Source organism: Bos indicus x Bos taurus, chromosome 24 (genome assembly GCF_003369695.1).
Source record: "Bos indicus x Bos taurus breed Angus x Brahman F1 hybrid chromosome 24, Bos_hybrid_MaternalHap_v2.0, whole genome shotgun sequence".
In the NCBI taxonomy this organism is placed as follows: domain Eukaryota; kingdom Metazoa; phylum Chordata; class Mammalia; order Artiodactyla; family Bovidae; genus Bos; species Bos indicus x Bos taurus.
Genome location: NC_040099.1, coordinates 299,277 through 313,015, shown reverse-complemented (window position 1 = coordinate 313,015; position 13,739 = coordinate 299,277). Strand labels below are relative to the sequence as shown.

The window sequence follows — 13,739 nt, the reverse complement described above, 5'->3', positions numbered from 1 at the left end:
TTACAGTCCGTGGGATCACGAAGAACCAGACACAACTGAGTAGCACACAACACAGTAAAATGAAGCACAATGAAATTATAAACGAATGAGAAATTCACACGAATTCCTACAATTTGCAGGTAAGAGAGTGGCCAGATTATTTATGTGAAGCCACGTAAAGAAATACAGAATAACCTTCCTGTGTTTGCTTTACAGACAAGATGGAGGAGCAGTCAGTGTGCCCTCTTTACTCCAGATGGGGCAGAGGGGAGCCTCGCACAGTGGACGGTGCACTGTCTGTAAAGCCAGCCCTCAGCTCACCCATGGCAGTGGAAACTACATGACAGAGAGGGTTCTGTCTATGCAGATCAGTGGTGACATACATAGGCCTTGGCAGATGCAGGCTTCCAGTGGGGAAGAAGGAAATGACAGCCTGAGGGTGATGAGAACCAAATGCTTTGTCTTAAACAGCAGAAAATGGTGTTGGGAATGCAAGTGTGTGCTAACTTAATTGTTTTTTCCTGCATTGGCAGGCAGATTCTTTACCTTCTTAGTCACCAGTGTGTATATATATATATATATATATATATATATGGGCTTAGCAGGAAACACTGGTTTAATCCCTGGGTCAGAAAGATCCCCTGAAGAATGAAATGGCAGCCCACTCCAGTATACTTGCCTGGAAAATCCCATGGACAAAGAAGCGTGGCTATGGTCCATGGGGTAACAAAAGAGTCACATGTGACTTAGTGATTAAATAACAACAAACATATGCAAAAAAAGTGATATGAATCACTTTGCTGTACACCTGTAACTAATACAACTTTGTCAATCAACTGTATTTTAATAAAAAAATAGATTTCCAAGAACCTGAAATTGTGTTTCATTTTTACAGCTGGATTAATTGCTAATTGGATATCAGGAGAACAGAACTTTATAATTTTGTTTTGAATATTATTCCAATTTATTACATAGTTATGTAGAGAGACTGCATAAATCATTACACATGGTATGCTAACATAACTACTGCTTCTTTCTCCCCAGCCCACCCCTCACAAGGGGAATATATTTTTATTAATAGCTCTTCTTTTACAACTTAAATTATATCAACAGGGCATTCAGTTTCTTTTTTCTTTTTCAATTTTACCTAGTGTAATGCTATGAACCCCCTGGGGAGATGAAATTGTCCACTGGAAAAAAATGCACAAACTAAAAGTTGAGAGTTATATTTTATTGGGCAGACACTCTGAGGACTTCAAGCCTGGGACACAGCATCTCAGATAGTGCTAAGAAACTGTTCTGTAGAGGTGAGTTCTGAAGAGGCAAGGGGGAGCCAGGAGAGACAGAAGATTTTGCAACAAAAGATCAGATAATCAGAACACCAAAAGATTATTGTTGATAAAAGAAAACCAGATAAACTAAAGACTTTAGCACTTTTTCTGTGTATGAGAAGATGCAACAGTTTGGCCTCTCTGACACTGTTCCTTTGATATGCACCTTCGCTATCTTGAGAGTCCCTTGGACAACAAGGAGATCCAACCAGTCCATCCTAAAGGAAAGCAAGCCTAAATATCCATTGGAAAGACTGATGCTGAAGCTGCAGCTCCAATATTTCGGCCACCTGATGGAAAGAACTGACTCACTGGAAAAGACCCTGATGTTGAGAAAGATTCAAGGCAGGAAGAGAAGGAGTTGACAGAGGATGAGATGGTTGGAATGGCATCACCGACTCAAGGGACATGACCTTGAGTAATCTCCAGGAGTTGGTGATGGACAGGGAGGCCTGGTGTCCTGCAATCCATGAGGTTGCAAAGAGTTGGACATGACTAAGCGACTGAACGGAACTGAACTGAACTTAGCTATCTGGGGCCAGCCTACCCTAAGAAAGCCTATTCTGTGCTTTCTCATCCTGAGTTCCCTCAGGGCTCACTGACCAGGCAGCTGTATTATTATGACAGCTTCAGGACTACAACCTCCTTTGTTTACTGATGTGGCAGGCAGCAGTTTTCATTAACAAAGTCCTCAACCAGGGGATGTTTGGTGATAATAAATGAAGCAGAATGAAGAGAAACTGAGCAGATTTTTACATCAAATAATTCTTGTCCCAGATTCTTATTTTTGCCTAAGGCAAAAGATAACAGTGCAGATGGATTTCACCTAAAGTGAACAGACTAGAATGAAATTAAGGAAATGATTATTATTTTTTTTTGATAAATTTACAAAGGTTCAATTTTTTAATTAGTTTTTCAGGCTAATTCGTTCATCTATTCAATAAATATTTTTGAATTGCATCCTGAGGCTAAGCATTGTACATGGTAGACAACAGTGAACTAGACAGGAAGGACCAAACTTTTATGGAATATTTAGTCTAGAGAGAGAAATTTCTCGTTCATTCTTACTTACAAATTATTTGCTTCTAAATGTTATGATGGAACTTTATTAGGGTGAAACAAATACATGAAAAGAATATAAGCAAACCTAATTTGACCTGCTAACACTCCCATCCGACTCAGCAAGTTTATTAAGCCTATTATTAAAAATAAATAAATAAATAGGAGCCTTTAGGAAGGTAAGTCAAATTAACAAGGGTCGGGGGTTGCTCTGTGCGTGACATCTCGCTGAGACTTCTCCAAGAAAAGAAAAAAGAGGTGTAAAAAACCCTCTCTGCAAAACAGAAGAGTGACCCTATGACTACTGTTCCTTAGTTTGGAGAGTTTAGTGTAATGACTGTTTCCTAAACTGATTTAGGTGAAAGTGTAAGTAGTGGAAAATATTCAGAAAATGTACTAGTAAGACTACAAGAATCTATGTCAAAGTTCCTGCACTGCTTCTCGTAGAATCTTTAAATACTTTAGGATGAAAGTACTGTATCACCCAGAACATAATTTAGTGCTGGTTGCTTTTTTTATGGCACCTTTTACATGCTTATTCCTTAAGCTATAGATCAGTGGGTTTAACATGGGGAGGACAACTGTGTAAAAGACAGAGGCTGTTTTGTCTGTGTCCATGGAGTAACTGGAGCTGGGTCTGAAATACATGAACAGGAGTTTGCCATGTGTTGGGGGCCAGCGTGAGGCACTCCGCCCAAGGCAAAGGTCATGAGGAAGGAAGCTCGACATACGCAAAGGCGGGATTGAGCCTCAGGAGTCCCTCTGGAAATTCTCGAGCATCTACCCCCATAAGCAGAGCCTGCCTACTTTACTACTTTGTGCTCTCACCTACACCTCTGACTTTACGGGGGCTGTCCCCCACCACCTCTTTCAGAGAAGGAGTTATCTTAGAGCTCCAGTTAATAATAATTCCTGGGCATGATAGGAGTGTTTCAACCTACAAACTCCTCTGAAGGTTCTCTAGCCTGCCTGACAGGCTTGTCCGGCCACACATGATTGCTCACAGCCTCCCAACCGTGAGAGGCACGAGATGCTTTAAACCTTCTAAAAACAGGTTCTTTAGAGAAGTTAGAAAACTATTAGTATAAGTATAGTGGGCTGATTAGAAATTGTATTGGTGAAGGGTTTTTCATTTGTTGAGCCAATGTTTGTTGCTGAGTCTCCACATCCTCTGCCCTTACACACATTAATGAATATATAGAAGAAATAAGTATTAACCTTTGATATTAATCACGTTAGACCTTAGGCTAAGTAAATTCTTTCCTTAATGAAAACCCACTACACCCTCACCCTATAGGAATGTAACTTTATTTGGGTGGTGTCTGTTTTGAGAATAATCACCCCTGGAGAAATAAGTGTCCTGGTTGACTGACCGCTGTCACAAGGAGAGGGTCATAAATTGTCAGCAGGCCCCCTGGCCAGAAGATGATGTAACACCCCTAAGACCTCTGTATACATTTGTATGAAGCACCTGACTTTGATAAAAGTCAGGACTGCTGACCCCACGTGACTTTTGCATAACATCTCAGTGTATAAAAGTAGACCATGGAAAATAAAGAATTGGGATCAGTTTCTCGAAATACTGGTCTCCCCATGTCGCTCTCTCTCTCAAACTCTGGCTGAGTCTCCATCTGGAGCGCAGAACCCGCCATGCTTACTAATTATGCCTGGGCTTCTAAGATCTGACTGGGGAGGCCTCAGTGTCTCCTCTCCTTCGGGAGAATGGAAGGACGCCTGCGGCCTACGTAAGTGGTGCAAACTTCTTGTCTTGAAGTTTTATTGGTCTCCCACATAAACCAAGCTACTCAGCCTCTTTTCTCCACTGAATTTTCCTGCTGAGCTATCCTCATTCTATTACTCCTTATATCTCTAATTAATATTTAAATAAGTCGCCGACACCGTCCTTGCTTCGAATACCCTGGATCAGCCGGGGCTGGACCCCGGCAGGTGGCGCCCGAGACAGGCAATTCTAAGGTAGGTCCCCAACCCTATTCCCCCAGTGTTGAATTTTAGGGACGGCTAGGACCCCACTCAGGGTGCCACGGACCCCCCTGTAGGATAGACAGGGCGAGTAGGAGTGGGAAGTGTTGAAAGTGTTAAAGAGTTAGAGTTAGAGAGAAAAATCGGTTTCTGAAGTTAAAAGGCCAAAGAAAAGCCTGATCTTTTGAAAGCTAAAAGCTTTATATTCTATTATACTTAATTTTCTGACATGGGTAACACTGAATCAAACGAAAGACAGCTCTTTATAGGAGTAATTTTTTTTCATTTGTACAAAAACAGTGTCCTTGATTTTCAAAAGAGGGTACTGTTAATTTAGATACTTGGGTGAAGGTAAAAAAAAAAAAAAAACAACTAAAAACTTATCCTATAAATATGATTAAAAATGTTCTGGACCCTCGTCATGAGACTGTGGGATAACCTATGGGAGAGGCTATAGAGGTGGATGGTAGTGGGTCTCCACCTTCTGCACAGATCATATTTTCTGCCATTGACGAAGAAGAGGGAGACTGTGCTCTACCTCCTGAGGAGTGAGAGGGCTTACAGGACGCTGAGGCCGGGCGCCCTGGCAAGGCCCCTCTTCCTCTACACAAACCTTTAAAAATTTATCCAACAAATTTCTGATTTAAGGCAACTACCCCACCTCCTCTTGCACCTCCTAGGGCCTAAGAATTCCCCAGTTTACATCCAAAGCCTCCCAGAACATTGCCTAAGGCTGAAAAAGATAAAAATGTTTTCTTTTTAAACAAAGGAGCTTTTAAAAAGTACACAATATACAGAGCCTACTCCTTGCAGAAAACCCCCTCAGGGGGGGCCTCACCCAAGCAAAAAAAAAAAAAAAAAAAAAAGAGAGAGAAAAATAAAAAGAAAAAAGAAAAAAGGAAAGAAAATAGAGAAAGATCTAAAGATAGAAAAAGAACTAAAGAGTGAAAAGGAGAGAGGAACAGAGGAGGAACAATCAGGGAACACAGCAAGATAGAGAAAGGAAGAAAGGAAGTTAGAAAAAGAGATACAGAGAGAAAGAGAGGGAGGAGGAAAGAAAAAGTTAGAGAGAAAGAGGGTAAAGGGAAAGAAAAGAAGGAAAGAGAAGGTAGCAGGAAAGGAAGGGGGAGAGAAAAGTGAGAAAGGCAGGAAGAGGGGGAGAGAGAGAGAGAAAGTAAGAAGGAAGAAGGGAGAATGAAAGAGGGAAACAGGAAGGAAATGATAGAAAGTGAAAGAGAAGAGAAGAGGAAGGAAAGAAGATAGAGTGAGGGAAAGAAAACTTGAGAAAGATTTAAAGAGAAGAAGGAAGAAAAACTCAGCAGAGAAGAGAGGAGAGGACTTACAGGACACTGTGGCCAGATGCCCTGGTGAGCTCCCTCCCCCTCTGCGCAAACCTTAAAAAAAAAAAAAAAAAACAACTTATCCACCACTTTCTGATTTAAGGTGATAGCCGCCGCCTCCGTTTGTGCCTTCCAGGGCCCAAAAGTTCCCCACTTTGCCCCCAAAACCTCTCAAAGTGTTGCCTAAGCCTGAAAAAGATAAAAAGTTTTTTGAACAGTGGAGCTTTTAAAACAGACTGCATGCACAATATGCAGAGCGTGCTCCTTGGAGAAAACCCCTTCAGGGGGGTCTCACCCAGGCTAAGAGAAAATCTGAACGGTAAGGGGATTTAGCAACAATATTAACCCCTGACTAGCCGGTTACTCCAATTCTAACGCGAGTGGCTGGCCCCCTACCTGAGGGCATTGTAGGACTTGTGCTAGGGCGTAGCTCGCTTTCTTTAAAAAAAAAAAAAAAAAGAAAAAAGAAAAGAGAAAAAAAAATTTCGGTGGTGACTGGTGTAGTAGATTCTAATTATATTGAGAAATTAAAGTCTTGATCTCGCCGCCTACCAAAACTGTGCAAATTAATAAAGGTCAAAGAGTAACATAGTTTTTGCTTTTTACCTTATTATCAGACAGGAAAAAACTTGACTTCTCAGGCTAGGAGCCATAGAGCACTTGGATTTAGTGATTTAGCCTTTTGGGTACAGGAAATTATAGCTTCTAGGCCTTTAAAAGTTTTTTTTAATTCAAGAAAATAAAATGTCAGGGCTATTAGACACAAGAACAGACGTCTCTTAACATTGCTGGGAAAATGAGTTGGTGAGATTAGAGAAAGTGGTATGCAGGGTGGGAATGCTGTAGAGAAAAAGGTGAGGGGAAGTTTAAAATCTTGAATAGTAGTGAGTTCCACATTGCTGGAAGTATTCAAGCAAAGAGTAGATGGTTGCTTGTCATCTAAAAAGCTATAGACCAGATTTAGGTTACAAAACGATAACTGGAGAAGCTTATAAAGGTGTTGTGTGCAATGCCTCTCTACTTGCTTCTCATATTTAGGTCTGCCAAAAGTTTTGAAAACTGATAATGCCCCTTTGAAGCTGGGGAGAGATTGTTTACTAACTTTAAATGATTTCCAAAAATTATTAGGGGACATTAATTGGATACGCCCACATTTAAAACTGACTACTGCAGATTTAAAGCCTTTGTTTGATTGCTTAAAAAGTGATCCTAATTCCAGTAGGCGGGCGCAGGGCACAGGGGCTGCTGGGAAGATGGCGGGGGTGGGCCTGGCAGCCGTGGCCGCTTGGGTGCCTTGTCGTTAAAAAAAAAAAAAAAAGTGATCCTAATTCCAGTTCTAAGAGAAAGTTGACTAATGAGACAGAGTCGGCTCTTGTTAAAGTAGATGAGACTTTAAATGATCAGTTAATTAGGATTAATATTACCAAAAGATGAGATTAAATTATTCTTGCTACAAAAACATACACCTACAGGGTGCTTGTGACACAAAGGCCCATTGGTTACATCTACCAGTGACCCTAAGAAAAATAGTTTTATCTTATCCCAGCTTGGTGGCACAATTTATTAGAAAAGGAGGAAAAAAGAAGTGTGGAACTTTTTAGAAAAGAAGTAGCAAATATAGTAATTCCAGATCAACTGCAAGTCTTTTACAAAATAGTGATGATTGGCAAGTTGCCCTGATAGATTTCAGGGGTCAAATTTTGTTTCATTAGCCCTCAAGCCCCCACAGTAGTTAAAAGTTCAAAAATGTTAGATTGGCAGTTTGAGGATACCTGTGGAACTTTCCAACCCTATGTAGTTCTTATGCTCCCCTTTACCCTATGGGGGAGGAACGTGCTATCTCAAATAGGAGATACTCAGAAAAGGGTTTTCTCAATTTCTTAGTTATCAACAGGCGGTACAATTAACAATACTTTATATTGTTATAAATACTTAATATAAATATATTTGCCTAATTGCAATTTGCCTAATTAGGTATAGGTATAAATAAAATATAATAAAGGTATACCTAATTCTATTTATAGATCTACACGTAATTAATTTGTATATAAATTAATATGTATACTATATATGCATATTATATATATACTGTATAATTAAATATATATTGCAGTAATATAATGTGTGTGTGGCTGATATTAATTGGTATGGATTGATGTGCTGTGATGATATATGTTCATATACTGTATAATTATATTATATATGTGTGACATGTATTATTACAGTACATTGGTTTGTGTTGGTTGGTATTAGCTGTGTATGTGTTGTATTGCTATAATATATATTAATTAATATATTAATTATAAAGATTAATTCAAGTATATTGATTTATTATATGTCAATAAGTTTATACTTGTTGCCATATATAAATACATATATAAATATATTTTGCATTTAGGTATATCTGTATACCAAAATGAGATAAGGAGGTTATACATTTATTATTTAAATTTATACAGAGACCTAAACTAAACATAAGACCTAAATTAACATATCCCTAAATTTATGTTGTTAAAATGTAAATTTTAAAATTTTAAAAATTAAATTGACAACTGCTTGACAATTCCTTTGCCATAAAACCCCCATAGGTGTAACTGGGGTAGCCAGACAAAAATTGGTTTTATGACAAAATGGCCCCCTAGAGTGGGTCCATCTTCCCGCTCAAACTAAAAAAGTAGTAGCTTCCTATCCAGGACTGATAGCTACGTTGACGTTAAAAGGAAGAAAGCAGAACATTAAATTGTTTGGTAAAGAGCCATCAGAAATTGTAATTCCATATAACAAAAAACAACTTGATGCTCTTCTAATGTTTGATGAAAATTGACAGATTGCTATAGAAAACTGTTGGGGTCAAATTTTTACATCATTTACCCTCCAATGTTTTGTTAAATTTTATATCTAGACACCCAGTTATTTTCCCTATTAGATACAAACAGTTCCCTATTCCAGATGCCAAAAATTTTGTATAAAATTTCAAATAAAACATAACACGGGCATCCCTTATTATCCCTAGTGACAAGCTATAGTAGATAGAGAACACCAAACATTAAAAATACAAATTCAGAAAATTAAAGGAAGGGGAATTTAAGTATAGTTCCCCCCATCACATCTTACAACATGCTCTCTTTGTAATAAATAACCTAAATGCTGATTCGTCCAGAACAACTAATACAAAGCCATTGGTAAAATGGAAGGACCTCCTCTCCAGACAATGGAAGGTTCCTGACCCATTATTAACTAGCGATCGAGGATGTGCTTGTATTTTTCCACAGGACGCAGATTCTCCAATTTAGATCCCGGACAGTCTGATTCACTATGTTGCAGTCCCCCAGACATCCGGTTCCCCCATTGCTTCGATCACAAAAGAGGGGCACTCCTCTGCCCCTGCTGCCACTGCCGCAGGGAACAGCTGTGCGTCGGGAGCCGTGGGCTGGACCAGCCTGGCTGCCCGGGCCCAGCGCACAGCGCTTGCAGCCGGTAGCACCCCCCCAGCGTCTGTCTGCGCTTGCTTGGCCACCGCTGAGCCCGAGGCCGGTTCAGCGAGGGAACAAGGGCAGTGCCCGCCGGCACGGGAGGCAAGATAAACATCGAGATCCCGGTGAGACTGACAGGGCTGCTGCAGCATGAACTCCAACCAGAAAATAATTCTACTTATTCTGTTTTAGCTTGTCTACCCTCGCCTTATGTTCTTCTTTTTACTAATGACTCAAAGAAACTTAATGTACATATGACTTTCACTGGTGGACCCAATGTAGTGACTTGTGAACAATGTATGCTCTCATCTTGTTTAAACCCTCAATGTAATGTTTGCTCCTTTGTGGTGTTACAACGCCCACCCTATCTTATGGTGCCTATATGATAGCTATGGTCTTGCTGTGTTACAACTACTACAGGATTTAATATGATCACGATGGTTTGTGGGCTTATTTATTTTATGAATATCAGCTTTAATAACCACAATTACTTCTGTTACTGTGGCAGCAATATCATTGACTCAACAAGTGCATACTGCCCAATATGTTGATACCATGTCTAAAAATGTTTCTTTAACTCTAGCAACTCAGGAATTTAGAGGATGAGAGTACGAAATTAGAGATGAGAGTAGACGCCTTAGAAGAGGCAATTATGCATATTGGGACTGAGTTACAGGCTTTAAAGGTGAAGATGGCTTTGACATGCCACGCTGATTACAGGTGGATATGCGTGACATCTTTGAAGGTAAACGAGACAGATTATGAATGGGAAAAGATTAAAAATCATATCTCAGGTGTTTGGAACAGTTCTGATATTGGCCTGGACTTAGGGAAAATTCATAGTCAAATACAGACCTTGGAACACTCTCGACTGGATTTTACCGCTGCTGGAGCAGCTAACGACTTTTTTCATACCTTCTCTAACTTTATTTCTGGAAAAAATATTCTGTCTAATATCCTTAGTTACGCTGCCGTTGGTGCTCTATTCCTACTTCTCATAATCATTCTTCCTTGTATTGTCAGGATTCTTTGGCAGAACACTCAGAGGCTCGGGACTGAACTGCATCTGGCTATTTTAAGAAATAAAAAAGGGGGAGATGTTGGGGGCCAGCATGAGGCACTCCGCCCGTGGCAAAGGTCATGAGGAAGGAGGCTCGACATATGCAAAGGCGGGATTGAGCCTCAGGAGTCCCTCTGGAAATTCTCGAGCATCTACCCCCATAAGCAGAGCCTGCCTACTTTACTACTTTGTGCTCTCACCTACACCTCTGACTTTATGGGGGCTGTCCCCCCCCACCTCTTTCAGAGAAGGAGTTATCTTAGAGCTCCAGTTAATAATAATTCCTGGCATGATAGGAGTGTTTCAACCTACAAACTCCTCTGAAGGTTCTCTAGCCTGCCTGACAGGCTTGTCCGGCCACACATGATTGCTCACAGCCTCCCAACTGTGAGAGGCACGAGATGCTTTAAACCTTCTAAAAACAGGTTCTTTAGAGAAGTTAGAAAACTATTAGTATAAGTATAGTGGGCTGATTAGAAATTGTATTGGTGAAGGGTTTTTCATTTGTTGAGCCAATGTTTGTTGCTGAGTCTCCACATCCCCTGCCCTTACACACATTAATGAATATATAGAAGAAATAAGTATTACCTTTGATATTAATCACGTTAGACCTTAGGCTAAGTAAATTCTTTCCTTAATGAAAACCCACTACACCCTCACCCTATAGGAATGTAACTTTATTTGGGTGGTGTCTGTTTTGAGAATAATCACCCCTGGAGAAATAAGTGTCCTGGTTGACTGACCGCTGTCACAAGGAGAGGGTCATAAATTGTCAGCAGGCCCCCTGGCCAGAAGATGATGTAACACCCCTAAGACCTCTGTATACATTTGTATGAAGCACCTGACCTTGATAAAAGTCAGGACTGCTGACCCCACGTGACTTTTGCATAACATCTCAGTGTATAAAAGTAGACCATGGAAAATAAAGAATTGGGATCAGTTTCTCGAAATACTGGTCTCCCCATGTCGCTCTCTCTCTCAAACTCTGGCTGAGTCTCCATCTGGAGCGCAGAACCCGCCATGCTTACTAATTATGCCTGGGCTTCTAAGATCCGACCGGGGAGGCCTCAGTATCTCCTCTCCTTCGGGAGAATGGAAGGACGCCTGCGGCCTACGTAAGTGGTGCAAACTTCTTGTCTTGAAGTTTTATTGGTCTCCCACATAAACCAAGCTACTCAGCCTCTTTTCTCCACTGAATTTTCCTGCTGAGCTATCCTCATTCTATTACTCTTTATATCTCTAATTAATATTTAAATAAGTTGTCGACACTGTCCCCACTTCGAATACCCTGGATCAGCTGAGGCTGGACCCCAGCAGCCATGAAATATAGCCACAGCAGTTAAGTGGGAAGCACATGTAGAGAAAGCTTTGCGTCTCCCCTCGGCTGAGTTCATCCTAAGGATGGTTGTTATGATGTAGCTGTAGGAGAGGAGGACAGTGATAATGCTGGTCCCCGCAACACAGCCAGTAAAAGTGAACATCACAATCTCATTGCTGGTTGTATCTGAGTAGGAGAGGGCTAATAAGGGTGGGATGTCACAGAAAAAGTGATTGACGATATTGGAATTGCAGATTGACAACTGAAATTTACAACAGGTATGGATTGCTGAGTCAACCAAGCCTATGATGTAGGCAATAACCACAAGCTGGGTACAGATTCCCCTGGACATGGCAATTGTATAAAGAAGTGGATTGCAAATGGCCACATAACGGTCATAAGCCATGACAGCCAACATGAGACATTCCACATCTCCAAAGGCTCCAAAAAAGTACATCTGGATGGCACATACACCATATGGAATCCTTTTTTGCTTAGATAAGAAATCAGCCAGCATCTTGGGAGAGATAGTAGAAGAACAGCAGATGTCACAGAAGGACAGATTGCTCAGGAAGTAATACATGGGTGTGTGCAGTCTGGGGTCCCTCTTGATCAGCAGGACCATCCCGACATTGGCAACTGCAGTTATGCCATAAACCAGCAGGAAGAGCACGAAGAGCCCCTGCTGTACATCTTGTCTACCGGAAAGGCCTAAGAATATGAAGTCAGCAAACACAGTGCCTTTCTCAGCAGTCATCCCTCACACGTGAAAATTCCTAGTTATGAAAAAGGAAATGGAAGTGGAGGGTTAATATCATCTTACTGTCTTAATTGCTAAACTGCTATTTGTTTCTATATTTCAGTAATTAGAAGAAGAGATAAATAATGCTAAGATGCCTTGAAGTTAAATTGACCCTTTGGGAAATATTTAAGTTAAATTGACCCTTTGGGAAATATTTCCAACTTGATATAACTGATAAAAAGATAATAATAATGATACATTTGTAAACCACTGTACTGTTTGCAGCACAAATTCATCTAAGCTAAATCGGGCTATTTCCACATCAATTTGTACAGCATTTATGACCATTTTTGCTACTTCAATCTAATATTAAGGAATTTATGTCCTCATATTGAAGGCAAGATTCTTACAATTAGTTGGTCCAGATAACCCTAGACTTCTGACAAGATCTCTGCTTTGTTTTGTTTCAATGATGTACAGATATTATCATATCCTGTAATAGAGAAATATAGTTAATGAGTGATGTAGATAATGAATATATTGCTTTGCAATTTCTTCATCTGCCATAAGTGTGGAGCAGGAAGAGCTATGACAAGTTTCTGAACATAACAAGAACTCTTTTTCCCCACTAAACTCTCAGATCTGTTCAACTTTAGTATATGAGAGATAGACAGTTTGGGAAGACCCACTGGAGCAGAAAGGTGATAGCTTTTGTGTAAGAGGGTGGAAGGGTGCCTATGTATGAAGTGTTAGAGTGGAGAGGCAGTCATATTCCAGGGCTGATATTCTCGCCTCTGAGAGCTGCTGCTACATAGGGGGGATGATGAAGAATGTCTGGGACCCAGTTGTAGAGATGCTGATAGCACAGATGACAGAGAGGCAAGAAAGGCAGTGTGGTTTACTGTGTGGATCCTTCTGACCAAGTCTACCCTTCTTAACATGATATATTTAACACAATTTCAGTTATGTAAGACAGATGATACAAATACTCATATGTTCACAGTCCCAGAATCTCAGAGACAATCATGCATGAACTGTGTCCCCATCCCAGTCTCTAAAAATTTTAATACTTTCATTCTTTAATTTGATCCATATTTCTCTTGAATATCTCTGAGGCTGGTCATCCTTGATTTGGGAGTCACTTGTCTTAGGGGGGCCAATTGAGTTTTATGTCCCCTTGTTATACTTTGCCCTAACCAACTGTGTGATGTACAATGTCATACCTGTCCTCATAAGAAAAGGGCTTCCCAGGTGGCTCAGTGATGTAGAATTTGCCTGCCAGTGTAGGAGATGCAGAAGATATGAGTTTGCTCCCTGGATCAGGCAGATCCCCTGGAGGAGGAAATAGCAACTCGCTCCAGTATTCTTGCCTGGGAAATCCCATGGACAGAGGAGCCTGGCAGGCTACAGTCCATGGGATCACAAAAGAGTTGGACTATGTATATTCATCTGTGTAT

At 40.5% G+C, this 13,739-nt stretch overlaps 1 protein-coding gene across 1 annotated transcript; it reads right to left on the bottom strand.

The window, feature by feature from the left end:
• Positions 1-2,849: 2,849 nt before the first annotated feature.
• On the bottom strand, positions 2,850-12,297 carry LOC113882585 (olfactory receptor 1019-like). Its single transcript, XM_027525506.1, has 2 exons — positions 11,544-12,297; positions 2,850-3,034 (listed from the first exon to the last, which is right to left on the bottom strand). The coding sequence occupies exons 1-2, from the start codon at positions 12,295-12,297 to the stop codon at positions 2,850-2,852; spliced, it is 939 nt and encodes a 312-aa protein (XP_027381307.1).
• Between the last annotated feature and the right edge of the window lie 1,442 nt (positions 12,298-13,739).

Bases quoted from the DNA above. Each gene is read 5' to 3' on its own strand.
- LOC113882585 (XM_027525506.1), bottom strand. From the start codon at position 12,297: ATGACTGCTGAGAAAGGCACTGTGTTTGCTGACTTCATATTCTTAGGC. The intron at 3,035-11,543 runs ATGGCTGCTGGG...GGCCCCCAACAC, and splicing joins AACTGCTGTGGCTATATTTC to ATGGCAAACTCCTGTTCATG.